The sequence below is a fragment of the Apteryx mantelli genome, chromosome 14 (genome assembly GCF_036417845.1).
Source record: "Apteryx mantelli isolate bAptMan1 chromosome 14, bAptMan1.hap1, whole genome shotgun sequence".
In the NCBI taxonomy this organism is placed as follows: domain Eukaryota; kingdom Metazoa; phylum Chordata; class Aves; order Apterygiformes; family Apterygidae; genus Apteryx; species Apteryx mantelli.
The window spans coordinates 7,971,810-7,999,185 of record NC_089991.1 but is presented as its reverse complement, the minus strand read 5'-3'; the positions used below and the strand labels follow the sequence as shown (position 1 = coordinate 7,999,185).

At 50.1% G+C, this 27,376-nt stretch overlaps 1 protein-coding gene across 1 annotated transcript in view; it reads right to left on the bottom strand.

The window, feature by feature from the left end:
* Positions 1 to 27,014, bottom strand: part of SH3PXD2B (SH3 and PX domains 2B) — an 89,155-nt gene extending 62,141 nt beyond the window's left edge. Inside the window, exons 1-2 of the mRNA XM_067304818.1 lie at positions 26,871 to 27,014; positions 12,396 to 12,476 (exon numbers count right to left, since the gene is read on the bottom strand). Coding sequence (XP_067160919.1) covers positions 12,396 to 12,476; positions 26,871 to 26,942 — 153 coding nt within the window. The 5' untranslated portion in view covers positions 26,943 to 27,014. The remainder of the gene's footprint in view (positions 1 to 12,395; positions 12,477 to 26,870) is intronic.
* Positions 27,015 to 27,376: the final 362 nt, after the last annotated feature.

The window sequence follows — 27,376 nt, the reverse complement described above, 5'->3', positions numbered from 1 at the left end:
CAGTATCCATTTCAATTAACTTTTCAATTTGCATGGTAAAAGCTAACCACTAAAATTAAAAGGCTTTTTAACCTTTTAAGTGACTTATTCAAGAAGTAAGTGGTTTTTTTATTATTATTAATTAATAATGAAAAATTAAGAGAACATTCTACAGATACTGAACTGAATTTCTTTCCCAGTGTGCTAAAATGTAAGCACTCACCTTCCTCCCAGTTTGTGCTTGTTTGGCACACCGATGTGGTGTGGCCTAACACAAAGACGTCTTCAGTGGCCATTTCATCAGATGCATGTACATGTGCAGTTAAAAGATATGGAAAAGCAACAATCTATTCAATGAGCTTGGGTAAGAACCCCAGGATTTTATACCCCTGCCACAGGCGCTGGCAGTTTCCATACCTCCGTGTTTCCTGGGTCACAAGATGGGCAACGCCGGATACAGGCAGCAGCTCTGAGACAGGAATGCTCAGAAGTAGGCAGGGCCACTACTTAAATTTTCTAAAAAGTGATGGTTACTTCATTTTTTTCAGCGACTTTTTTCTTTTTTTTTTTTTTTGTAAAAACACTCCCAGAAAAATGGTGGCCGCATACCTCAGCCAACCCCCCAGATATTTCAGTTCAGAGTGGCTCTGCAGTGCTGAGGCAAGTTGTCCAGACACCTGAGAGCGAAGTTACACAATACAGCTAAATCCAACAAACTGGCCTGCAGCAAAAGAAAGGGAGAGTTCTCGCTTCCTCCCTCCTCTTCCTCATTCTTGGCTGCCCAGATCTGTCCCCAACTCATACCAGCTCTGGCATTCGCTCAACCCTTCCCTGAGCCAGTTCAACCCAGCAGAGAACTAGGTTGGTTTTCTACTGGATTGATGAGTGAGTTGGATCCACCCTGAAAGAGTCCAACAAGGGCCAAGGAGGTGGAAAAGCACTCCACTTTTGAGCAATGATGAACTGCTAAACTCGGCTCAATCTGTCTTGTGTAGCATCACCTCTTCATTCCTAAACCACTCATCGAGGGAGGCATTCCCAAAGTCTGCTAGGACAAAATGCCATCTCCAAAGAGGTAAAATACTGGACGACAGCAGACAGCAAATGATCAGCCAGCCGACCTTATAAAGGAGAAAGGCAGCACAAGGGATTCTCCGTAAGGTGCACAACAGCACCTTGCATATTCAAATGTATCTGGTTTGGCTATTTTAATACGGTATCAACACCAAAAAAGAAAGAGACTTTGTAATGAAAGCTTTTTCTTGCCCAAATGCCAAATATTCTATCAAAGGCAGTACTAAAAAATAATCTTCCAGCCTTAATTACACCTACCAATCTAATCTTCAAGATCCAATTTCCACATCACCAGGTAAAGGCAACCATAAACATCATTTGTAATTCACTACTCAGTGACTCACCACCATTGCAAAGGCCTCAAGATACGGTACCTACACAGCAGAGAGTATCTGCAGTGCTTACGATCAGGGAGCTGGAAGCAAAACTGGTTCTTCTCGTGCAGACAGACCACAAGGGAGATCATTTTCCACATAGTTTATCACTCACGTGGCAATCCTAGATAATGTGAGAGCATAAAAACTACCAACAGACCAGGAGGCACAGTGACACTCTGCAGCCCAGGGTCATGTGGGAGCCACAAGGCAACAGGAAGACCAGCAGAACGGGTGCAACGCATCTAGCACAATACCCCAGCGGCAGAGGAGAAGCAAGCCCGAGAAGCTGGCAGGAAAAACAAGGAGTCACCATGGCGCTACGGAGGGGAAGGGCTGGCTGCTAGAGCCCTGCAGCATCCGGCCCTGCCAATTCTCTGGCATCACTTCGCTTTTTCCCCTCTGTGCTCTGGTTAACGAGATCCCCCCTCGTTAACTGCTGGCCGGCTGGAACACATGAATCACCGAGGAAGGGCAGATCCAGCATACCCCACCTTCGTCCCCCGCCAGGTCTCCCCTGATCCCGCAGACCAGACGGAGCAGCCCTGCTGCAGCTGGCCCCCGGGCTGACAAAGGCAAGCCCCATCCCTCCGGCAGGACTGCCGCCACATAGCCAGGAAAAGCCTGTGCCGGATCCCAGAGATGGGAACGAGGAGCCAGACAAATCTCAGGGCAGGGAGCATATAGGAAAAAGAACGTGAAAGGAAAGTAACAGGAAAGGAGCATCGGTTCTCGGATGGGGCAGGGCACTGGGAATGGAGAGCAAGGCACTTAACTCCTTCGCTGGTGCCCAGGCCCACCGGGAGCCCAGGGGAAACATTTCAAAGGTCCACACCTTACTTCACAACGAGACTTCAAGACTGCTAGATCACCCTCACAGAAAGTACTTCTAGCCGCCAGGGCAGGAGTGGTAATTTACAGCTCTGTGTTAGACCTGAGACAACCTGACATAATCAAGTGAGCGGCACAGAAAAGTGAGAAAACAGGACCCCGAAGAACATACTGGCCCCTTCAGCTTCATCCCCTCCCTCCAAAAGGGCAGGAATAGACCAGAACCACCATCTCTCCCTCCCTCTCTTTCTCCTAGTTATTTGCATCTTCTATTCACCATAAAACTGCACAGATGCTTCTGGTTCTTAGATACCCAAGATGCTTGTGTGGTGCGTGTAATGGTCAGTACTATGCAAGGCAGGTTTAGCAATTTAAAAGGGTCCGAGTCGTTTTACTAAAAATTCAGCACTCTCAAATGCAGATTCCTTTGTACTGATTTACCACTATCAATCCTTAAGTCCTTACCAAGTAACGTCAGACAATGTTTCTTTATTAACTGGTACATTTTAGATCCAGAGCTGGTGCCACATGATATAAATTGCAGGTCTTTGCACCAGAAAGTTGAGCTGCATTAGATTGATTAAGTGCATGGAGGAGATGCTGGGGCTCGTGCCAGCCAAGAGCCACGCAAACCTCATAAAAATCCCCAGCCGACAGCTAATGCCTAGTCCCTGTCAGTCAGCTCCAACAGGGCCTGGCGCACATCCTCACGGACTGAGCCACATGAGCATCGGGAAGGAGAGAGAGGACACGAGCAAGTCCTCACCCTCCGGGGGATCCTGTTTTGGCTCACCCAGGAACAGAGCAGCTACATTTCTAGTGCTTTCTCATTAAATAGTTGGAAAGTGGAAGGACATTAGCTCACCCGTGAAGCCAAAATCAAAGGAGTGGTGTAACATATCTTCCAGTGTTAGAGAGCAACTTTAAAACATCAGGTTACTGAAAACCTCACCAAACAAAAACAGGCCGAATTGTCAGCATGAGAACTTCGCTCAGTCTCTGAGGAGTCACAACTGTTGTTTTAACCGCCCCATCTTTTCGCCTCCTCCCTCCACATGTTACACTAAACACAGGCTCCTCTCAGCATCACGCCCACTAAGCGATGCTTAACTGGTGACATACTTCCCACCGGGCTGGAAAGCAACGTCTGCTAATGCCATCTCCTGCAGCTGCTCTGCCAGACTTCCAGAGGGGAGGTTAACAGGAGACGCCAGAAATGATGAATGAAGGGAGCACGGGCTCAGAAACCAGCCCTGCTTTGCCACGGAGCCCCAGCAGCAGCCCCAGGTAACGCACCCAAGCAGAAGGATGGGCTAACTCAGCGCTGAGCACAGCAGACGGAGAGGAGACCCAGGAGGTGCAATGGAGCCCTCAAGGTGAGGAGCAAAGGAGCCAGAAGCAAATTTGCAGGGGTGGATTGCAGCAACGTTGTGGGGGTACAAACACCCTGGAGCTGCATGCTCAGAGCAAAGGGAAAGGGCCATCGGTTTGGAGTAAAACAGAAGCCAACAAGCGCCGTTATGACCAGCTGCTCGGGAAAGGCTTTAGCTGTGAGAAACAAAAACATTTTCCTCCGAGGATGGCGCACTCTGCCTGGTGCTGCTGCGCCTGCCCCAGGTGTACGCGGATCCTGGGAACTTTCATCCAACACCGTCTTTCTGGGAGGACTCTGCCGTTTCCCAGAGGCAGGCATTGCTTTCAACAGCTCAGAGCCCTGCTCAGCTGCCAGGTAAAGAATTTAGCAGCTAGTCAGAGTGCCAGTTAGAGCCAATTATAACTCAACTGACCTGCCTTGGCGCTAACATGCATGGGAATGTGCTGGCTCCTGGCTGCCAAATACTGGAAAGCTATAAATGGGAGACTCTTGGAGAGAAAAGAAGCGAGGAGCCAACTTTTAATTAGACCAAAGTGCATTGGACTATGCGTATTCTTTGCGCAGGGAGAGAGGAGGAGAGAGAACGATGAAGATCTTTGATGCACTGCTGGAAAAAGAAATACGGGCTGTTTCTTCTAGAGACAGAGGTAGTCCTTATTTGATGGAAAGTGTTTTTTCCTCTCTCACGTTAGACTAGGGCAATTCACCCTTTCTATACTTTTGCATACAGCACTTACACTCACAGCTCTTAGCAAAGTCTGGACACAGAGGAAGAAAGGCAAAAGCCTTGCTGGTGCTCTGTAACAGGAGCCTTGCCATAGGAAGTTGTGGGTTCTCTCTTGTCTTCGGTCACGCAAGTGCCTGTCTTTCATGATCCAGCTGTCTAAGGGAACAGATCCTGCTGACTTATTTTTGTGGCTGGGTGAAATCATGAAGTACATTGCATACTCAACCGTTCACAATTTTGTTGAACTGCATAAACCCTGCAAAAAAGAAATTCCCAAAGTGTTGAAATACAATTCCTGTTATGAAATAGCTATTGAAAGAGCCCTGTTTACAATCCCTAGATACAAAAAGAAATCCATCCTCCCCATCAGCAGAAACACTGAGCAATCTTAGGGCTTTTTCATCAAAGAGGTCGTCAGAAACACCAGCACCATCAGGAAAGGTGGCATGACCCAGTGATTAGAGTGGGTGTGAAATGCAAGCAGTGAATCAGGTTCTACATCCACGGGAAGGAGCCTTGGGCAGCTTGGGGCAAATTACTCGGCATTCCTGGCCCTTGCTTTCTACATCTGGAAAACAAAGATAACACTCACTTCACCTTTGTGAACCGCACGCTCCTCAGGCAAACGCTGCCAGAAGCTCTAGGCAAAGCACAAAAGAGGAGTGCAAGCAGAGGGGACGAGGAAGGCAAGAGCCATGCTCACTGTCCCGTCCCCTTCAGCCAGCACGGCTCAGTCCTGGAAGCAAAGCACTAGCCTCACTGTAATTTTTTCAAGAGTCCAACAGCCTGAAAAAGTAAGACAAGAATGATTCTCCTCTATGTGCCAACTAGTGTCTCTGAGCCTATTTTAATTTAATGCTATAATAAAAACTGTCTGAACTACTAAGATGCTGACTTTTTTTTTCCCCCCATTATTTTTGCTTCTCTGCTGCACGTGCATAGCAGGTGAAGAACCTCTTCCAGAACAGCTAATCTTTCACACAGAGATGACATGCACAGACCACTGCCTTTTGCCAATTCTCTCATAAAAGTAGGCACCACTTCAACAGCCCTTTTTTTTTCTTCCCCCTTACACACAAAGTTGTTGGCCTGAGGGATGCAGGACTCTCTCCAAGATGACATAGCTCCAGGTGGGTCAATGCTGAAAGTTTCCAGCTAAAAGCTTAAAGGATTTGTTAAGCACATGGAGAAAACAGAGGACTGAGAAAACACACTTGATGTACATAGAACAGAGTGGGCAAGAAAGCCAGAGGTTTTTTTTAAGTTTGTTTTAAATTCTCAAATTTTCTGTCTCTGAATTGTGCAGCAAAGCATGCTTACTCTGGCCTACGTCATGTCTCCTTCCCTTGGCTTAGGATTAAACCTTCCTGCAGTTAAGCAGGCACACAGCATCACAACCCTCTCCTCCTAGTAGCCTACACCTATGACAAGCCCCAAAGCAAAGTCTTCCAGCCGCAAGGGAAAAAGTCCTGTGATAACCTGTCCCCCAGGGAGGGCACCCCTGAACTGCAGTTCGACTTTTAAGGGCTTGTAGCTGCCTGAAAAAGGAGAAGCTATTCCTTCGGTGGCGGGAAGCCAGGACACCGGGTGAACGGCAAAGCCTGCTCAAAGAGGGAGGCTCGATACCGCGAGCAGCTCCAACACGGTTCACGAGCAGTCCAAGTGATTCATTGGATCTCCTCCAGACTGCAGGGATGCGTGTTTTGCTGTCCAGGATGCAAAAAGGACAGTCAGACACAGAGAACTGCAAGGAGCCAGGCACAGGACTCCTGACGGAGGAAAGAGCTGGCTGCTGCAGAAAGGCAAAGGAGGCAGAGGATACGGACTGTGGGTCCTGGCACAGAAAGCATGAGTGTCTCGCAATAGGATGAAAGATGTAAAAGGGTTGAGTTTGGGCTTAAGGACATATTAGGAGTGTAGCAAGAAGACAGCGGCTCTCAGTCACCTGAAGACTTGAAAAGACTACTACCGTGGTTGATGAGCTCATAATTACAAAGTGGGGAAAAAATGTTTCTTTTTGGAGGTTTCCATTAAAAAAAAAAAAACAAACAAACAAAAAAACCCACACAAGCCAGCATCTGTTCTCTAAACAATAAGGTTGCTCCTCACAAACTTTTGAGACAATGGTTTCAAGAGGATCCTATGAAGACACACACTTAACTCCCCCCAGGTGATACATCTGCTGTGATCCAACGGACCCCTGCAGTCACTGGACTCTTCTCCCGCAGGCAGTGCTAGAAGCATCTCACCAGCACGTAAGAGCCAGATCCCTCTATCTTCATCCACCAGAGGCGACCATTCACATGTCTGATTACCAGCCTCCATGCCAGCTGAAGTTTCCAGCATAGCTGCCAGCCTCAATTAGTGTCCAAAATACAACTGGCATCTTTGCAAGCATCAATGTTATTGCCTTTATTTCTTAGGAACAGCATCCATCTGCTCCCAATAGCCCACATCTGGCACATCGAGTGTTATGAAAGTGCCTCAGTCCTGTTCTAAAGAAATTATTCCTCCAGCCAAAAGACTAGTGCAGAACTGTAGTTTAGCATTTGTAGTTACAAATTTATTACATACAGTATAATTACCTGAGGTTTCAAGTTTTAGAACGATAATTTCATCTAGGAATTTTTTTTTTTAATCCCTGAAACATTGCTCTGATGTAAATCACTGTGTCACGAAAAACATTTAAGGAGAAAGCAAGGAGGAAAGAGGGAAGGAACAGCGGCACTGAGAAGCTGAGAACCTACAAAGAACAGCAAAAATGCTCCTGAGAGCTACCTGGGTTCCCGCAGGTTTCCTCCTACAACTAAGAGCATATAAGAGATGGGAAGTATTACTCAGTTTAAGTCCTCCCTCCCCAATTTCACTGTCTGGCATAGTATACCAAGCCTTCCTGTGATGACCCCAGAGCGGGAAAGAGCATCAGTTGCATGCTTCCCAAAACATGAGGTATAATGCTTTGCACTTGCAAAAAGCTGTAATAAGAGAAAGCAGCCTGTGCCTCCTGCCAGAAATATACTAGTTAAACTACAGAACAAATGTTGGTCACTGGACCTTAAAGCAGAGATGGCAGTCTCCTGTGTTACCAGCTGATGCTCTGTGGTGTGGTCAAAAGGATGAAAACAGGTAATTTGGGGAGGTCTCGCCACCTTCGAAGAGAAAAGCAAGGTGGTGCTTGGAAAGGCTGCTATAGTAAATACTTTTACAGAGAAGAGCAAAAAGGACGTAATTCTGAGAAATCCCCAAGGCAAGCCAGCCTTGAGTGAGTCACAGCAACTAATTAACCAGTTTTTTAAGCTGAGGAAGATCCTTACTGTTGATTGGGATATTAACCTATTTTATTACTGCAAATCCATTGCTTCTTAATTCTTTTATCCTACATTATACACTGAAAAAAACTGCATTTCCATGGCTTTCCATTATTAAGGACCTGACAGGCTGCGGAAGCGGCATACAGGAGCTGTCCTGCAGAGCTCAGCATCTGAGGACTTCTCTGCCCCAAGTGCAGCAGGGGCCACCTCCTCTTAATTGCACACACTGGTTGAGGGGATGGCAATTCAGGGGTCTTTGTGGAAAAAACATCTTCCAAGCACTGGCACTTAAAGTTTCTTGATATACAGCTAAGAAAACAACTGAACTCAAAGTGCCGAGGGAGTTCATAACCAACAGCAGATAGCACTTTCCAACCTTCTAGCCTTGAGCAAAACATTGACTGATTACTTGGGGATTTTCAGGATGGGATTCAGCCAGGTATTCTCATTCAATATAGCACAAACGCAAGTGTATAAATACCATCCTAAATTGCGGCTTTCACACAAGCAGGCCAGCCTGCTAGTATCAGTGACAGCCTAAGGGAAGAGCTCTAGAAGTTTGCAGTATTCAGACAGAAACCTGAATATTTCCAGCCACAGGTGACAACAGAATAGGCTGCAGGCATTACTGTGACCAGCAAGGTAGCTTTTGACATTGCCCGCACGCGTCTTGCCGGTGGGAAGACAACATTCGGGCATGTAATACTGATGGGGGGCAAAAAGCAATAGGAGCTGAACACGTTAGGGACCACGGAAACCTATTTCAGGAACGGGAACGCGGCTGCTCTTGTGCGCGCTGCGTTCAGATGGAGGCAGAGCACAGAGCACCGGGTTAACTCTGGTTCAGCTCGGCTGGCAGTTGGCACGTTGCGTGTCATCCCTGCCTGGCTGGGGAGGGAAGGACATAAAAAGGCCCCTTTGCCCTTTGGTTGCAGTGGGAGGAAGCTAGCCAGCGAGGCCGCCGGTAATAAGCGTGCGCATGTTTTATTTGGCCCTAATCCTAAAATAATTGCTTGGTCACAATGGAAGGTGACAAGCTATTCAGCTGCAATCCCAGGGGAACACCAGGAGAAAAATCCCCAAGCGCTCACACAGCGGTGCCTGGGCTGCTCTGAAACATCAGCATCACATCAACCCCGACATCCCTGGGGCTCGGCCCCCCCCCCAACCCCACAGCCCTCGCTCCAAGCTACCCCCAAGAAGTTCTTCTCTTGCACTTGGATCAGACAGCTTCCTCACCCTGCTCTCTGCGTGTAGCAGGAGGGTCACTGAAAGCAAAAGAGGGTGCTCCAACCTCCACCTGGATGTGGCCAGAGCTGCTACCGAAAAATAAAGGCCTGCTCAGCTCCTGATTGGAGTGTGGAGAGCGTGGACAGAATCACTGGGATCATAGATATTAAATTAACAAACATCTCTACCTAAACATGCATCTACTGTGATTGCTCAAAGCCTTAAGTATGAACAAGTTTGGATGGATTTTCATGGGATAACACAAAAGACAGATTCTTGACACAAGGATCACCTGCAATTCGGGTTTCCAGTTCATGCTCCAGTGCATCAAAAAGATCACCATAATTGGACATGGGAAAAATATTTTTCCTCTTACTACGTTTTCAGAAGCAGCCAAATCATTTTAGCCAATTACTTAGTTTATTTTATTTTTTTCTAATAACCAGAGGCATGAATAATTTCCAGCATGGAAAATTTCTGCCTGAAGAGCTAAAACTGGCATGCAATCATAAAACAGAGTCATATAATAAAGGCCTCCAGCAACTGCAATGGCCAGTGCTACCAAGCTTACCTAGAGCATTTTTTTCCACTGTATTAAGAGGATCTGTTTCACTCCTCTCAATCCAATTTCCACTGTACGGCACAAGTTTGCAGCATACGCGTGATAACAGGGAAGGAAGGGAAAAACCGCAGTTCCATTCATTCTTTCAACAGAGGCAAAAAGGAGTAGTTAATTTTTTTTTGTAAAGGAAGTTGAGGGGAATGGGGAGGCGGGGGGGTGTGTGTGTTTCTTTGTTTTAAACTTTCCTATGTGCATCATGATACATATATAAAGCACCTTTTCCTCTCAAGGTGCTCCAAGGTGTTTTGCAAATTTGTTGTGCTCATACCACAGCTAGTTTGCATCTCCTTCTCCGAACGGTCTCCGGTGACAATGCTTTCCACCTAGGAGCATGCACAGCTCCAGCTAAGATGCCAAGGCGAGGAAGGAATAGCCGCTATTTCCTCGCATGCCCTCGCGCACAAGGAGCGAAGCAGTTCGTGCAACAGCAGGGGAACGGAGCAGGCAGCGGTACCGCCTTGGCGGATACGAATCCCAAAAGACTTTGCCCCTCTTGCAGCAAGTGACCACGGCTGCTTGGATGCAGCTGACGCCCTGAGCATCAGCGAAGATAAGATGCTGCGGAGAAGGAAGCGCTGAGCTCCATTTCCTTTCAGTGCTGGCCGCTGCCCAACAGCTGTTCCCTGTTTATTTACTTTAATATTTCCTTGGTTACGCAAGTGGCTGCACACAGCTTAACCCCTGCCTGCACCCGGCGCGGCCCCGGCCGCGCTGCCCGCCCTGCCTCGGCCAGGCATGCCATGGTGAGACGTCCGGGCTGGCAAGCAAGGGACTCCCAATGCTCAACGTGGCCACCTGCAAAGCTGCCACCCCCTGCAGGCAGCAAACCCAGCGATTCCCGTCTTCCCATGGCTGCTCCTTCCTCTCCGAGTCCCCTCCATGACCTTCTTCACCGCCCAGCGTTTCTGCACTCCCGCTTTCTGCGACGGGGAGAGCTGCCTGGTCTCGCTGCTCTTCACACGGACTGAGCCCAACGTCCCTTTGCAGGGACAGGGCTCCGAAGAGGCTGCCTTGCCGGGCAGGGAACAGGGCACCGCGGATGTGAAGAGCAGCCGCCGTGTTGCACAAACTGACCTGCACACCCACGTCTACAAAGGCTTTTCAAGCTGACCTGAAGCAAACGAACCAGCTGAACCTGCTTGAGCTACGTGGATTCCCACAAGGCTCGCTCTGCTACGCGGGCCCAGATGTGCTGCAAATTTAAAAGCGTATTTGGGTCTGGATGCATCCAATCCCTAGCAGTCTGAAGCGAGGCATCCTCATCCCAGGGCAGCCGGGACAAGCGCAGCACCCTTTGAGAGAAAGCCTAGGGCCACTCGACCTCGTGCGAGCCGGCCAGCGGAGGCAGAGGGTGCCGAGCTCCCCTCCGAGTCCCGCGCGCAGGCCGAGGAGGGAGGTGCCAGGGAGTTTTCTGGCAGCTGCTGCAGGCCCATGGATCACTTCACGCATTTTCCTTTCTCATCTGTACAGAGCCTGTTCCAGCAGCTCGGTTTGTGTTTTGGCTCATAAAGCCCAGCCAGACCCCTTGGCTCATCTCCACTGTATAAGGAGGGGGTGGAAACACCCTTTGCCTGCTTGCCCGGGACACTGGCTTCGGTCGGTTTTCTGCAACCCGTTCTGTCCCAATTGCCTTTCCAGCTTCCACCCTCCCTCTCCTCTCTGTTTTCCTCCTGGGTGCCCCACTCCATCCCACACCAGGACGTAATCACTAAACCAGCTGCTATCAGCTGTCCTCCAGGCTGGCAGCGTACCCTGCTGGATAAAGGGAATTTCCCTAGCACCGGCTCCCCAAAACACCAATCCTGAAGGATAGCAACCCCCCAAAAATCAGTGCTTTTTGGCAGCAGCCCTGTTTAAAAAAAAAAAAACAAAAAACCACTTGCACAGATTTCAGCTCAAGGCATTCACACACACCTACTCTTCCTCCTCACCTTCACAGGGATCGGCAGGCTCCAAAGGCAGGAGGACTCTGCAGGGAAGGTGCGGGCAAGGCAGGGGAGGCACATGGGACGCCTGCCACCCCGCTGGGCTCCCCAGCCCTGGGCACACTGCCCTGCACTGGGCGACTCATGACCCTTCAGCTTGCAAGACCGTGAGGGGCCGCGAGTCTGCCAGTTTGCAAAGCTGTGGCAATGGCCAAGGGGCTAAAGCAGCACGGTAGGCAGGGGCAGAAATAAAACACTCTTAATCTCTCTACTAATTGAGCTGATCAGGGAAAGAGCAATGCAGATATCTGGAGAGTCCTGGGATGCAGGATGGGAGTCTAAGCAGGAGGCTGGAGTGAACGTGCATGCAGAGCAAGCATTCGCCTCCCCTGGGCTGGAGCCAAAACCCACCTCAAGGCAGACACTGAACCTCATTCCCTACAGAAAAGGCTCCTGGTAGGATTAGTGCCTCCCTTCCTGATAAAATCCAATAAGTGATTTTACCTTTCCACACAAGAGAGGCATACTGGAACACAGCCACTGAAAGAACATCATCTTCAGCCAGAACAACTTTACATGGACCATTTATGAGGAACAGGTCTTGCTTCCCATTTTAGTAAATCAAGCGTTTAGTCAGGGGAATGACAAAACTCCTCTAACACTACTACACACAAAGCCCCAGGGTGCACACACAGAACTACAATGGCACTGAAGGGAGAAACCGCTCACCAGCTACGAGCTCAGCTTTCGAGGGTGCTTTGTTCTTGCTTTTTCAAGGATGTCCAAACAGCGTTTACGTTTCCTCAAATGAAAACATTTTTGGTAGATTACAAAAGGAACAAAAGGAACGCTTACCTTTAGCATAAAATATAAACCACACTTCTCCCAATTTACACCTTCTTTCAGCCCTCCAAAGTTAAATACACAAGAACTGGAGAAATGCTTACCTGCAGGTCAAAGAACTTGCTGTACCGTCGGTATATGACTTCTGTGGACCCATTGGACCAGGTGACTTTGATAATGTATACCTGTAGGGAACAGAGGAAGAAATCAGAGAAAAGCAATAGAGAACAGCCCATACCACAGACACAAACAGCTACTAAAGCTGCTAACACAGCCCCCTATGGGCATCAATAAGGAAAGTTCACAGGAGCACTTAAAGTCGATGATTAACTTAAGCATACGTATTTTCTAGTATTGCTGAAGTTATTCAGCTCCACTGCTGGAAGATGTCTGTCTCCAAAATACTCACAGTTATGACTCTAGACAGCTCCCTGTCCCTAAATACAGGCATACACAAACTGTGAAAGGGCACTTTATCTAAAAACAGGGTAGAAGTCTCTCCAGAAACAGACACATTAGTAGTTAATAACTACCCCTTGGCCATCCCAACTATGGCTGCGGCATCAAGTTTGTTCCGGAGATCCCCAGACTGCAGCCTGCAATGCACCGTGCTGTGCACCATAAGCCAGCCTTAATGCCAGAGCTGCAGCTTGCAAGAACTTATAACCCAAATGGTTCAAAACTTGGTCTGTTTTTCCATTAGTAGCTCTGCTGTCACCTTAAGGTTTTGTTTACTTAAACTTCTCGGGGTGCAAGTTACTCTCCTATTCAATAAAACGATACAATTGCCAGAATTAATTGTGTAAGTTATTCGCAGATCATGTGATGAGGCTTTTACTGGTAGTGAATGCAAAAACAACCAGTTTCATTATTCTTCCATGAAAGACAAAAAGCAAGTAACAGACTTGAGGAATTATTTATTTAATGTCCTCATTTGCTGTTCGCAGAAACCAAAGATGACGGTTGATGAGATGCCAATGTAATTCTCAAGTGTTGCAAACCTCGGTCTTCACTAATTGATAACAGATTGACTAAACAGATCAAGGGCATGTTCATTTCTGATTCTTACTCTAACGCCCTGCATATTTCACCAGAAATTCAAGTATCAATTCACTAAAGCAGGAACAAAACGTCGAGAAGGCTCAGGGAAATGGAACTGCTGGGAACTTCAGATTAACAGAATGAAGAGCAAAGGCTCCTAGAATGATGCTGTTTCAGTATTTAAAATAAAATCCCTTAGTTTCACAACTTTTCCCACAGAGACGTACATTTTTCCAGATGCTGGAATCCAACCAACACCCCAACCCAATATCCAAGCTCAAGCACCAGGAGACCTAAACGGATAGTGCAACACTAAATTCTTTGAGCTAGTCAAACCTACTCTAATGCCTTACTAAAAATCTAAGCTAAAGAACATTCTGCTTCTCAGAGGACTGATGCAGTACGAGCTACCAAGGTGAAGAGACTAAGGGAACCACAAACTCTTCCCCGTGGAGTCACTTTCCACTTTAAGATAGAAAAAGAGGCAGAGAGATGAAGCAAGTTCTTATTCCTAAAACGAAGAACTTCAGTAGTTTCAATCCAGCAGTTAAATGACCACTTCTCTTAAACCAGATGAGCTGCCCAAACTCAGCTGCTACCGCTTTTTTTTTATCTTGCAGTAAACTGGTTGGAGTGTTACACCCACCACTGCCTTCTACCAGACAAAATCAGAATCACTCAGCTTCGTCTCAGAGCCCTAATTCAACTAACCACAACCTTCGCTCATTCACAAATCGTCTTATTTCCGAACTGAAGGACCTGCACTTTCTTCCCATTAATACAATGAAGACTAGAATACAGCATTTATAACATCTGTGAAGGCCTGGATGGACAGTAATTTATTATAACAGGGGCCCAGGCACTATGCTCAGTTACCAGCGACTGTGGCCTGATTCCCTCGCACCCACTCAGCCAACACCTGCCTGAGCACATGCATGCGCTCTTCGAGCTCCACAGATAAGAGGTGACTCGACCAGCCACACTTTGTGGTGAAAATGGGTTAAGCTGCATGAGGTGGTATTTGAAATTTCCGAGCGCATCTATGCACTTACCACCTCTCGGGCACACAAGGTAATCTCACAGCCCGGCTGAGCCCAAGGTTTATGAAGAACATTCAGTTCCCCAACACCAAAGTGGTTCAGCGCATCCTCTGCTTCTCCAGGACCAGCCTCTCTTGAACCTGCCTGCTCCAGTGGAACAAGAGCCAACGCACTCACATTTTGGGCCAGATCCTATCATCAGCAAACTAAGTGTTAACTTCATGCTAGGAGAGCATCCAAGCTGCCTTTACCCTCACCCCAGGACTTGCTGGGAGGCCAACATGAGCTCATTTTGGTTGGAACCTCAACTGATATCCCAGCTTTCTTACCAGTCTGCAGCACTTCACGGGGTTATATCACTGCTGGCTGCCTGCCTGGAGAACGCCTTCCACTGGGGCAGGAGGAAGAGCCAACTTTTCTTCACTGTTATTCCTATCCTGCCTTTATTTGGAGTCAACAGTTTATTACACTGAGATTTTAATCAGGATGTGGATTCACTCAAGGCGAAGTGAATTTAAATCTCAGAAGCGTAATAAAGCCATGAGATTTGAGGGCACACCATGCTTTATTATATACTTTGTAATTGAGGGAAGGAGCAATTCTCCCAACTTATGAGCTCACTGCTATCTTGCTGACATGCAGATCTCTGGTATGTCTGGATAATGGTTTCTTGCACATCCCATATAAACAGCAGAAAAGTCTCTGTGGAGGTACCCTCCTCACCTCTCTGTGGAAAACAGAAGAGATGGGAAAACACACAGAAGAGGGAGATTCTCAGTATCTTTTGTCCTCCACACTGACGGCCCCCATATGACCATGGTATTCTCTAGGCCAAGAACCGTACAAATCCTGGTCTATGTCGATACTTAATCCAGACCTTGCTGCTCTAGGGGCAACAAACAAACAAAAAAACATCAGAAGGCAAACCTCAGGCACCCCTTAACTGACAGTAAAGGGGCAGATTTTCAAAGGGATTGAATGGTGCCGTCAGGCACACAGTGGTGTTTTCCAAAGGGACTGTAGATGGTCAGGTACTAAGCTCCCACAGACATGCAACTGTCCCTTTCTCAGGTGCTTTTGGAAGACTCTTTCAATGATAAAACAATTTTAAGACATTGCACTCAGCCTGATGTTTTCCATTTGCCCTTGTGTGCAGGGTGTCTCCTAACGTGGCACTGCACTCCATCACCCGGGAGAGCCTGTGATGAGAGATGCCTCCTCCTCCATCAGTTCCCAGCCTGCTGGCTGAACTTGGCTGTAAAAGCAGCAGCCTGAACAAATTCAGTTTTGTCCCCACAGGAAGCCATCCAGCACCGGTTCCAACAACACACAAAGCATGTTCCTGCGCACAAAACACGAGAGAGGGCGCGGAGCCGCTCAGTTCTGCGGAGACTGCTCCGAGAACGGGCGTTTTCCACGCCTGGCTGTGTGGGTGAGGGCATGTGGAAACAGTTATTTCATGAGTCTTCTCCAGGTTTTCTATGGTCCTTCAAAGAAATAACATATAGAAACCACCAGCAGGCCTTTTCCATGGAAAGAGCGACTCCTCATGGAAGATATCTCCCGGGGCTGCAGCTGGCTCTGCCTCGGGTCTCCACACCCACCAAAATGCTCCATCCCTGAACGACAAGCACAGCTGGGCCACGCTGCAGGGAACAGGGGGAAGCCAGAGCTCAAATCCAGCTCAGAGATTTCCTCAAGGGGTGGGGAGAGCTGAGCAGATGGCAGGGAGGCAGCAGGCAGTGAGATCCAGGAGGGGGGCTGCAACCCCATCATGTGGACTGGGCCAGTGGCCAAAACCAACAGGCAAAGCTATCTAAATATTTACAGGCCTTCTCGGGCCAGCAGCAGGGTCTGCACCGTGGAGGGAAACTAGCTGACTCCGTGAAACCTGGGAAGCAATGGCTCCTCTCCCTCCGGAAAGGATGCCTGACTCTGTCCCACTCCCAACTCCGCAAGTTGGAAGAGCCTCCACCCCATGCCCCGCTCCAACCTAGGTTGCTGCACACGTGTCACATCAAAACCGCAGCTAAGTTTGATGTCTGAAGGCAAAGGGCCAAACTGAGCTTTGGAACAGGCAGAAATCACTGAGACTGAAACCCTCTCACATTTGCACTTAATTTGAGCCACAGATCATAGCAGAATAACTGAAATTCATGCCCATGCTTTTAAAACTCTTGAAATGCAGTTCATGGCACTTGTCCTACTAGAACAAGGCACACAGGAGGGGTACAGAGTTTTCAGACATACTTAAATACACTTGAAGTCTGCTTTCAGGATAAGAAAAAGCCACATGCATGCACCTCCCCTCCCCAAAATCATTCTTCTCCAAACCGTCTGCTCCCTTGCCTTCAAGTTCGCCAGGCAGCATCCTGCTTTCCAAAACCTCCAAGCACAAGATAATTCACACTTTGCAGCAAGCCTGAATTACAGAGCAGAAGCAGTACTAGGCTAGACTATCTTTTCAGGGCCATGGTGTACACTGAGGAGAGGGAACAAGATCTTCCCTCTGGTTCCATGTGGCTTTTTGTGGGCAGTGGAAAGTTCAGAGGCCACAGTGACAGTTTCAAAGGTGCAGGAGATCTTGCTTAATGTTGGAGGAGAGAAGCACTTCATATTAAAGCAAAACACACCACACGCTCCCAATCCTTGGAGGGCAGAACTGGAACAAATCCTTTACGGAAAATGGAACCCAACAGATGCAGAAGGCTGAACGCTGACAGTCTCAGCAGTGCCTTGGCTCACTAGACGTCTATGAAGCTCTATATTACAAATAATTGGCCATACACCAATAGTTCAGAAATTACAAGTCAGGAAGATTATCAGGACCACAGTTCTCCAAGATTCTCTTTGATCACCTCTGATGTAGAGTGCCCTAGCTGGAAATATAAAGATGGAAAAAAGACCCATTAGATCATCCAAGTCCATCCTGCTGGCTATCACAAAATTGTTCCCTATAGAGCCTGTCTCATGTGATCTCATGCATATCGCAGCTTTTCCCCCTCTCCAGTATTTCTGGAGACACAGTTCAGAGCAAGAACGAGCCAGTGGAAAGTGGGACTGAAAACCTTCATAAGGGAACTGTCAAAAACGACAGGTTGCTAAAAGAAATGCAAATGGCACCTGGCCAACCATAACAGAGCTGTCAACAAAAGCTGCCAATCAGCTATCATGTTAGCAAGGACTCTGGCAACCGCAGGGGAAATATGCTGGCAACTCGCAGCAAGCAAATACCTTCCACTACTTCAATAGGGAGATCCATCCTTCCACTGGGAGCATGCTGCAAGGATGGGGAACATCAGAGCCCAGCCTCCTGGGAAGAGTACTCGGAGACAGCACCACACACATGGATAAAGTTCCCTCACTTGCTCAAATGTCAAGTGCCACCAGGCAAGTGGGCTAGATTGAACCAAGAGAGCTCATATGCAAACCAAAAGCGGTCAGAATCCCAGAGACTGAAATATCTGAGAACAGAAGGAAAAAGAATTCAGTGCAAATTATCTCCCTCTATCTGGAACGCCAGCCAGAGATCTTTTTTTCCCCTTAAACAAATGAAGTAGCAAATTAAGCCCTGGGAACTGTCAGACCCTAGAAGTATTCTTTCAGGGACTGATAACGAATCTTAGTGCTGCAGATAACAACGCTTTTGACAATTACCACGACTCAAACTCACTGAGGAGGTTGAAGTCTTTCACAAATGCTGTCTTGCATCTTACCCAAGATGCATGTTGTCCCCATACAAAAAAAAAAAATGTGGCTAAAGAAAGTAGATGATTCAAGTGGCTGACTTGAGGCAATGGGATTAAGAACAGATACACGGAAATACTAGTTTCCAGGCCCGTTCTTGAAACATGAGGCCATATGACCTTCTGGAGTAATCACTTCTGGACTGCTTATATAAACACACTAAGGACATATACAAAACAACCCAGAAATCAGCCTGGACTGCTTACATTTGAAGAGGAAAGGAGAGACTGAAGTTATAGGAAAACCTAGAGCAACAGTTTCAGCCTCTTTCCCCCCCACAGGTCTTCCAAGGAGAGTTGGAAAGTGTCCTGGGTGCAGAGCAAGGCTCTGGGGAGAGGGCAGCAGCTGGCTGCCCCAGCTGCCAACTGTTTCTGGAGCAGGCAGGGGCGAGGGGCACCTGTCAGCTAGCTTCAATGGGACTGCTCTCTGGAGTAGGAAAGCAAGATGAGCAGAGTTGTGCACAATATCAGCACAGCCCCTGCAATTGCCACCTCTATTCCCACTACCCCCCACACCCTCCTTCCCCACAGCATCACACATAGCAGATGCTCTGTGTAGTCCCAGCTTCCAGGGATTTGCACCAGTGTGCAAGAACTGGCTCGTGCATAAGCAGAATTTCACCCTTTCCTGCAGATACTGGCTCAGTGGGGACCCCTGAGCTCACTACCTGACGCAGCAGCACGCAGCTCCTAGGTCGCTGAACAAGCAGACGCCCAAGACAGCAAGTCCACCCAGCGCAGCACAGCACCATGCAAATACGTCAGCCTGAGCCAGAGAACAGCACACCCATATTCACACAGTGTGACAAGCAAGCCAGGAACCTTTCAGCAGGCCTCCCTGGCACGGTGCTGCAAGTCAGCTACAGCAGCCTGGGTGCCTCTGCAGCTCTCCCTGCACTTCCAGGTCTCCTCCGTGCACGTGGCACTGAAACAGCTCCATACCCAGGGCCCAAGGGGGAAGCCAAGGGTGCCCACGGAGAGGGGAAACAACTCCAAGGGATTCTGTTCTTGCAGACACCAAGAACTGCACCATCTTTGGCCGCAGGGAAACTGCCCGGCAGTGGAAGACGGCAGGGAGCAAAGCTAGGAGTCACAGTCACCCAGGGCTTTGGGACAGGGTCACACTGGCTGCCCCACATCAGTGCCTGCCACGTCCAAGCCTCAGTAACACCTGCAGATCAGAAAGCAACGCTGCTGTCACCCGGAAAGAAGCTTCCGGAGCCGGGCTCCTCGGACATGCCGCGTTGCTGACCCATCGCTGACAAGAGCACCAATATATACCCACAGACGCTCACCAGAGTTCCTACTGCAAAGCCAGACATAACAGCCTCCAGCAGAGAGAGCGAGCTGTCTGAAAAGTTATTTCAAATGGGTTTGAGCCTGTGTGGTCTCGGGTCCAGAGAGACTATGTACAATAAACCTCTCTGTGGAAAACTCCACATATTTAAAGCATCTTTGCCAGCAGAGGGAAAAAGCATCAGTCTCTTTATTCCACCCGCACTCTCCCACACCCCAAAACACAGGGAAACAATGCGAGAGTCTTACTAAAGGAGAATGCTGGCTTCAGCTGCGCCTGTGAGAAAAGAGCACCGAGAAATTCAAAGGGGCAGAGAAATCAAACCAGCTGAGGGGACTAACCAAAACAGAGCAGCGTTTAATATAGAAGAGGGAGTGGGAAATTGTAAGAGGAAAAGAAAAAAGGAGGGAGGTGACTGGAAACAAAGAAAGTTCTTGGCCGAGCGCTGCTGTGCTTGGCCCCTCTCCATCGGCCGTTTCCACAGCAGGAGTGCAGGGCTGCGGAGGGGAGCGTGGAGCTCGGGAGCGTTTGTGCGGCAGGGCAGCTGCGGGACCAGCTCGGATCAGGAGAGGGACGGCAGCTCCCGGCTCTGCCCTCCGGCACGGCTGGCTGCCTGCGGGAACCCTGCTGCTCCCTGCGCCTGCTCATCCCGATCACGGCTGGGGAGCGGCAGAAGGGTGGTTCCGGTTCCGATGGCATCGGGGAAAACAGGGAGGTACAACCCAGGTGGCAAGTGCAGGACAGCCCTTAAGGCTGACATGGATTCCCCGGACTAGCGATGGAGAGAGACCGAAGCAAGGCAGCAGTGCTGCAGGGAGCAGCCGGCTAACTGGGATGCAATGAGCAGGCCAAGGGAGGTGGCGTGAGGACAGGAATATCCTTGCCACCGCAGCAAACAACCAAAACCAAACTGCCCATTCATCCAGGACCTGCTGGACTACAAACCAACTGCTGTTTCAGGCCCTGATTCATCCCTTTTACTGTACCCTCCTTAAAACCCCAAAGAGTAACAGCTTTTCATGTTCTGCTGCTTTACAACTCACGAGGGCACAACACTGCCCAAGCACTCAGCCAAGTTGCTGCTGGTCTGAAAAGTGCATGTGTGCGTGGTTACTGGGAGCACAGAGACCCCAAGGATAACACGCTGAGCTTCCCTCAACCGCTGCGCAGAGTCCTCAGCCGCACAACATATACACCAGTTTCTTTGCTCTGAGTCACAGCGAAGGTCAAACATATGGATTCGTTTGTTGCCTATTTCCCACTGCTACGTGAAACAGCTGCAAAACAGAGATATCCTCCAAAGCAAAGCTGTGAGGGATTGAGGTCACCAGACCTCTGAGCGGACAGAGCTATGTCCTTTACGCTGAAGTTCACCGCTGAAACTGCAACCCTACCGCTCTCCACAGTCTGCGGGCAGAGCTTTTTCATCAACCTCAGTGGACACCCGCCAGGCAGAGTTTGGCCCTACCACTGAAGTATGACATTCTAGGTTTTCAACAGCATTAAGTAACACAACTAGGGAAGAAAAACAAAGGATTGCATTTGACCGTTGCTTTTCACAAAGCCAAAGTGCTCCCTTAAGCCTCAATCCACTTGAGGAGTGAGGAGGAAGGAAGGCTCAATCAGCTCTTTAATGCTATGCAACAGAGCAGGATCAGACATAAAGATGGGTCCAAATTTCTACCCACTGCAGGCTCCAGCTGCAGAATGAGTCCAAACCCTGTGCCTTTGGCCTGCCTCAAGTGGGAGAGGGAGAGCACCAACCAGCTGACGGGAAATGGGACCAGACCCAGCAGAGCCACAGGACACAGCAGCAAAACAATGTCTAGGATGCTGAGAAAGAAAGAGCTTTCAGGCTCTCAGCTCCATCCTTCTCTCAGGGCCACGAGCCGGCTGCTCAGTAACTCTTTCCGCAGCAGCAGAGAATCCAGCTTCTGGGGTTCAGTCTTGTTTCACATGGAGTATTTTCACTTTTATTCTCTTACAAAATTCCTAGTTTATTCAACAGCCTTCAGAGAGATTTCACACTACCCATTTTAGCCTTCTGCTCCTTTGGTCCAAACACATCTAGCTCCTTCGGTCCAAACACATCTAGCTCCTTCGGTTTCCTCTCGGGACATTCCAGCCATACCATGAGCATGGCTACTCTCCACAGAGAGCATGGTACTAGAGGGAGTCATATCGCCATGCCCTTTTAAAGCCAAGCAGCTGATATGATTCACAATATTTAAATATAATGCTGCTGTACATGGTGATTTTGAGCCAGGTCTCCTCAGATAACCGACTGACCGAGGGGACTATGACACACAAGTCCACGGGAGATGAGTTCTTCAGAAGACATCTTCTGCTTTATACATACTAGCCACTGAGGAATGACTGGGACTCTTCAGATCAGCAGTCCTCTTGCAAGTCGAGCATTCTTCTCTGAATACTTGACAACCAATTCCAGATAAGCGATGTGGGGAGGGTTTGTATGATAAATGAAACACAAATAGCTTGACGACCATAAAGAACTGAAGCAGCAAACACTCTAGAGAAGAGAGATGCTAGCACGTCACAAACTCTAGATTAAGAATACTTTTCCATTTACTTTTTGAATTTCCTTTTAGTCAAACACGTTTAAAAATACCTATAGATACTATAATCTAGACAGTAGATTCTGACAGGCACTTTTAATTACTTTTGCAAGGCAGCTGCAGATACAAATGAGGTAGTTAAATATGCACGGCTATTCACCTGGATTACAGTTTGCAATTTTGTTAACTGAGCTTGCAAAATAAATATATGCTGCATACTTTGTTTAAATTATTCCTTTTCAAAATGATATGTGGGCATTGAGGCTGGGAAAGGAAGTCATGCAAAAGCATAGTCCAGGTTTTCCAAAAAGCTAACAAAAACAAACAGCATGCTGTTCTTTTTTTCCTGTCAGATGTATGACTACTTTTAATTTGGGCTCTAGAGCAAGCATTTAAATATAAGAGTTACGGAAATATTCTTGGTGGAAGGAATTGTAAAACAGAAGACAAGATTCAATTGCATCATTATTAACGCATAGAACAAAACACACTAATCGCAGCTGTATTAAAATGAAAATTCCTGAAGCTTGCCTAAGGGCAAGAAAACAATCAAAAATCTAGATTTAGTAAGGAAAAGCTTTATTTTGGGGACTCCACTAGGGAATAACAAACATAAAACTATAAAAAGATCCTGTGTGAAATCCTTTAAAGGAAAATTTAGTCTGTTTCAACTACGGTTTTGTTTTGGGTCTTTCTTGAATAAACATTCATTTATCAGATTCTGAGACTTGGCCAGACAATAGAAATGACAGTCTGCTACTCTGTCGCCCAGAATGATTATTTTTAAACTTTGCTCTTGGACTTTGCCTTTTCAGATTTGCAATATGCTCCTGGGACCCTTGCTGTCAGTGTCCCCAAGTGTCAGACTCCCTAGCCATAAACCCTAATCATTTAAAATACAATTGTAAGGAAAACGTCCCTGCAGAGTGACCCTACATCCACTGCATCAGTGAAGGGGTGTCACTTTCTTCATCACTTGGAGAGTGAGCTACAGAGATCTTCGGCTTGGTCGTTCCCTCATGACAGAACAAGAGCAGTGCATTTTGCCACAAACTCTTGCAAAATAATCATTTCTCTACTTGCCCTTTCCATTTCCCATCCACGAAAAAAGAACTTAAAGATACAACAAGTGGTACAATGGCAATTTAAACACCCAGGGTTAGTAGACCAGGAGAGATGGTACAAGTGCAACGCACCGTTGTATGGTGCCACAGCTCGCAGAGCAAATTCTGGGGTCCTGTTGCTTGGAGCAAGAACCTCGGTCCCACTGTCCTCCCCCTCCCAGCCCCTCTGCTTGTGAGATTTGAGCGAGTTTGACAAAAAGAGGAGGCAGACGTGTCAGTCTCACCATGTCAATATTAGAGCAGTAAAGGCCTTCCAGGAGCAAAAAAGCTTACTGCTGGGAGAAAAGCATGAATGGGGGGAAGCATCCCCTGCCAACGGGAACTTGGACTAAACCCTGCTACCTTGCTCACTGAAGTACCACTGAAGGGTTTAGCACTTCACACAGGAGAAAAGCAATCATGAGGCCATCCCCATTTCCTCATCACCTGGACTCCTTTAAGCACTCCTGGGTTTATTTTGAGTAACCTACGCAGCCTGAGCTTTTCACATCCTCCACAAGTGGAGTCAGATTCTGGGTTGTCACTAAAATAAGAGAGTACGTATTGCAAATAGGACCATACGGGGTCCTTCAGTGCATTGCTGTTCCCGGCTTAGCCTACCAGTGGCCATCAGACTGTTCAACTGAGCAACAGGGCGACAGTGACACCCTGGGCCGGGACTTACCTCTCTCAGAGGAGGATTTTCATCGGTGCTGTACACACACACAAACACACGCATTTAAGCGGTCTAGTGCGGACAAGGCGTGCAGCTGTGTTCAGCTACCCAGTTAAAGCCTGACAATCAGTTTAGCACGTGTTTGAGCCGGCACCCAGCTACCACCTTGCTTGATCCTGGCCTAGCCAAAGTCTCAGCCGTTTGGGAAGGAGATCGGGAAGCGCCCTACGTCATGGAGCAACGCTCCTCTTGGCTGCTATGGTCTCCAAGGAACTCATGGCCAAAAAATAGCATCATCCAGCCGGAAGAAGGGCCATGAAGGGTTGGAAGAGGATGGAAATATAGAGGCCTTGTGAAGCCTCTGACCCTGGAAAACGCTTTACGTGACATTTCTATCAGGCTGCGAAGCTCTGGACGGCATTTGCAGACAAGAGGCTGGGAAGCGGCACGGAGGGACCCGGGCTCGCGGCACGGCACAGGCGAGCAGCGCCGCGAGAGCGACAACAGACGCTACCGCCCAGCGCGGAGACAGCGTCTGATCATTTCTCAGGAAGAGAGGCAAATATTCCTAACCTCCTCCCTCCGCCGGCCCTCGGTGGGGGAAATATTGTGTCTCGTGTTTCACACCAGAGCCGCAGAAGCACAAGCTTTTGTCTCGGGCTACACAACGCTTTTGCTATCAGTTACCAGGGCGATGGGCAACCTGCTCCAGCCGGAACAGAGCGGGCCTCGCCAGACCCTCGCTTCCCCCACCGCACACGCAAACAAGGACTTCGGACCCTGCTTCGATCCCCCTTTTCTGGGAAACTGGAACTCGTGATTTTCTGCTGTGGTCTCCCTACAGCCGGCACAGCCGCACCTTTGTCCAGCAAAGAAAAGCTTCCGATCGGCGCGGAGAGAGGAGGCTAAACCTGAGCGAGGCAGGTCACCGACAGGCCAGGCCAGAGCAGAAGCAACAGGAGGAAAAGCCGAAGTGCTCCTCCACACCCTCCGAGGACACACGCGACTGCCTCCAGGGGACCCAGGAGAGCAGATTTACGCTCAGAAATGAGAAGCTGGAGAGCAAAGGCTTAATACATGTACTTTGCGGTTGACTCTGATTTGCAGTTAGCCAGCAGATACACTCTCAAGTAAGATGACTCAGCCTTGATTTGCTGCTCGCCTCTCCCTCTCTTTGCGGGAAGACCGAAAAGAAAAGAAAAGAAAAGAAAAGAAAAGAAAAGAAAAGAAAAGAAAAAAAGAAAAATTTGTTTCTGTGTAATTAACTGGCTTTGTGAATCTGCTCGGTTCCTATCGATCCCCTCAAACAAGGCGAGCGCTCCCGTTCGCTCCAGCGCTGCCACGGGGAGGCTGCTGCCTGCGAGCTGCCTGCTGCCTGCGAGCTGCCTGCCCCTCCCAGGACTCCTGCCCACTCCCGGCCGCGCTGCTTAGTTTCAGTCCAAGACAACTCCAGGGAAAGGTTAGAGGCACAGCAGTTGAGCCGCGAGCAGCCAGGCTGCGCAGCTGACTGTCACAGACGGCTCGCAAACGCCTTCGCCCACCTTCGCCTCCCCAGCTCCGGGGCTCCGGCCACAGGAGCTCCTGCTCCCGGCGTATCCGCCCAGCTGCCCAGCAGCGCGCCTCTCTTTCTATAAGATGCCTCTGTCCCAACTTTCCGGCCTCACAGAGCTTATTCATGCCATGCCCAGAGCAGCCTTCCCGAAGGAGCCCGTCCCCACTCCGGCTGCGAGCCTGGCAGCTGCACCACCAGACTGGCAGGGAAGTGGGGAGCTCCAGGGCCGCGAGGAATCCCCTGCTCCGGCAAGGAAACAAGAAGGCCTAGCAGGGAGAGAGGAGGAATGACCCGCACAGGCGAGCCCACAGAGCGCCCGCCGTCCGAGTGCTACCACGGCGCCCGACGGCAGTGCAAGAGATGCGTCTTCCAAGACAAACAGAAGCATATGCAGCTAATGAAGTCTCCTCACGTACGCATCCTCCAGGTTCGATGCATAAACTAAACGGGGTGAGCAAATCTGGGACAGAGATGGCAGGCAGAAAGGGGCAAGCCTGGAGACGGGGCCAGGCTAAGCCAGAGCCCGACACAGTCACAAACAGGGCAGGAGAGGACGGCGGGGTGACAGGGGATGGGTGGCTGCAGCCACACGGCAGAGCTCGCCGGACGCGAGCAGGGGGTAAAGCCCTCTGCCCTGTGCTAACGCTAGGGCTGGCCTATCCCATTTTCCTCTTGCTGTTGCTCACTGCCACAATCCGGCCGCGGGGAAGCCATCATCCTTCCAAGTGCGCACGGTGCCCACCTCAGCCAACCCCGCGCACGTCAGCGCGAGGAAACCCCGCGCATCTGCTCAACCCGAGCGCAGCGCTAGCAGCGTGTCACTGGGTCACCCCAGTCTCGGGAGAGCAGGGTGGGGAGAACGTTTTGAGCTTTGTTTCATGTTTTTTCAGGTTTCGCCAGGGTTCACCCACAAGGTCTCTATGGACGCCTGGAAACGCACCAAAGTGTAAAATAAAAATAATAAGAAAAACCACCACAGCACACACATTACAAGTGTTCAGAAGGTGCCTTGGAATAGGAAGGAAAGTGTTTCCTACGCAACACTGAGACCAAAAGGGTGCGGGAGGCACTGAGCAAGACGGGGGCCGTCCCAGTCACAAGAGCAAGGAGCTGGGGCGTCCCTTACTCCAGCACCGTGCAGCCAACAGGTCCCCGAGTCCCTCTGCCCAGCGCAGCTCCCTCGGCGCGGCATAACAGCAGAGGCACTTTCCGGGGGGCCCGCGGGACGGTCCCCGGGTGCCTCCTCGGACCCCTCCAACAACACCCCGCCAGGCGCCTGTTTGCAGCCCGATCCCCGCACCGCGCTGCCCGGGGCGCGGCGCCGTCCAGCGCTGCGCTCCCCGCCGCGGCTGCGGGAGCCCGGCGGCACGGCACGGCACGGCACGGCACGGCCCGCAAGCAGGTGGGGCCGCGGCCCCCCCCGGCCCCTCGCCAGCCCGGCGCCCCGCAGCGCCCGCAGCGCCCGGCCTTTGTTTGCCCAGGGCCGGGCCGGGCGCGGCGGAGAGCAGAGCCCAGCGCCCAGCGCCGCCCGGCCGCCGCGCCACTCACATAGTGCTTGTTGGGGATGCGCCGCTTCTGCACGTCCAGCACCTTCACCTCCGCGATGCTCCTCCTGGGCATGCCTCTGCCCTCCGCAGCCCGGCGCCAGCAGCGAAGCGGCGGGGAGCGGCGGCGGCGCTGGGGGAGGCACTGGCGCACGCAGCCGGGACGCGGAGCCTGCAGCGCCGCGCCGCGCCGCGCAGCGCCGCCCGCCCAGGGCGAGGGGCGGCCCCGGCCCGGCCCGGCCTATCCCGGCCGGCGGGGCGGCCCCGCCGCCGCGCGCTTAAAGGAGCCGCCGGCGCCGCCCCTCACGCGCGGCCGGTCCCGCGTGGGGCGGGCGCCTCTTTACCACCCCCTCTCCGCCTTTCCACGGGGCGCCGCCGCCTGCGCGAAGCCAAACTCCGCTGCGTGCTTGACGCTGTAAATCGGCCGCGCGGGGGGCGCGGCGGCGTGCGCGGCCTCCAGCTGTGGCTTCCAGCTGTGGCTCGCCAAGGTCACACACCCGCTCCCAACTG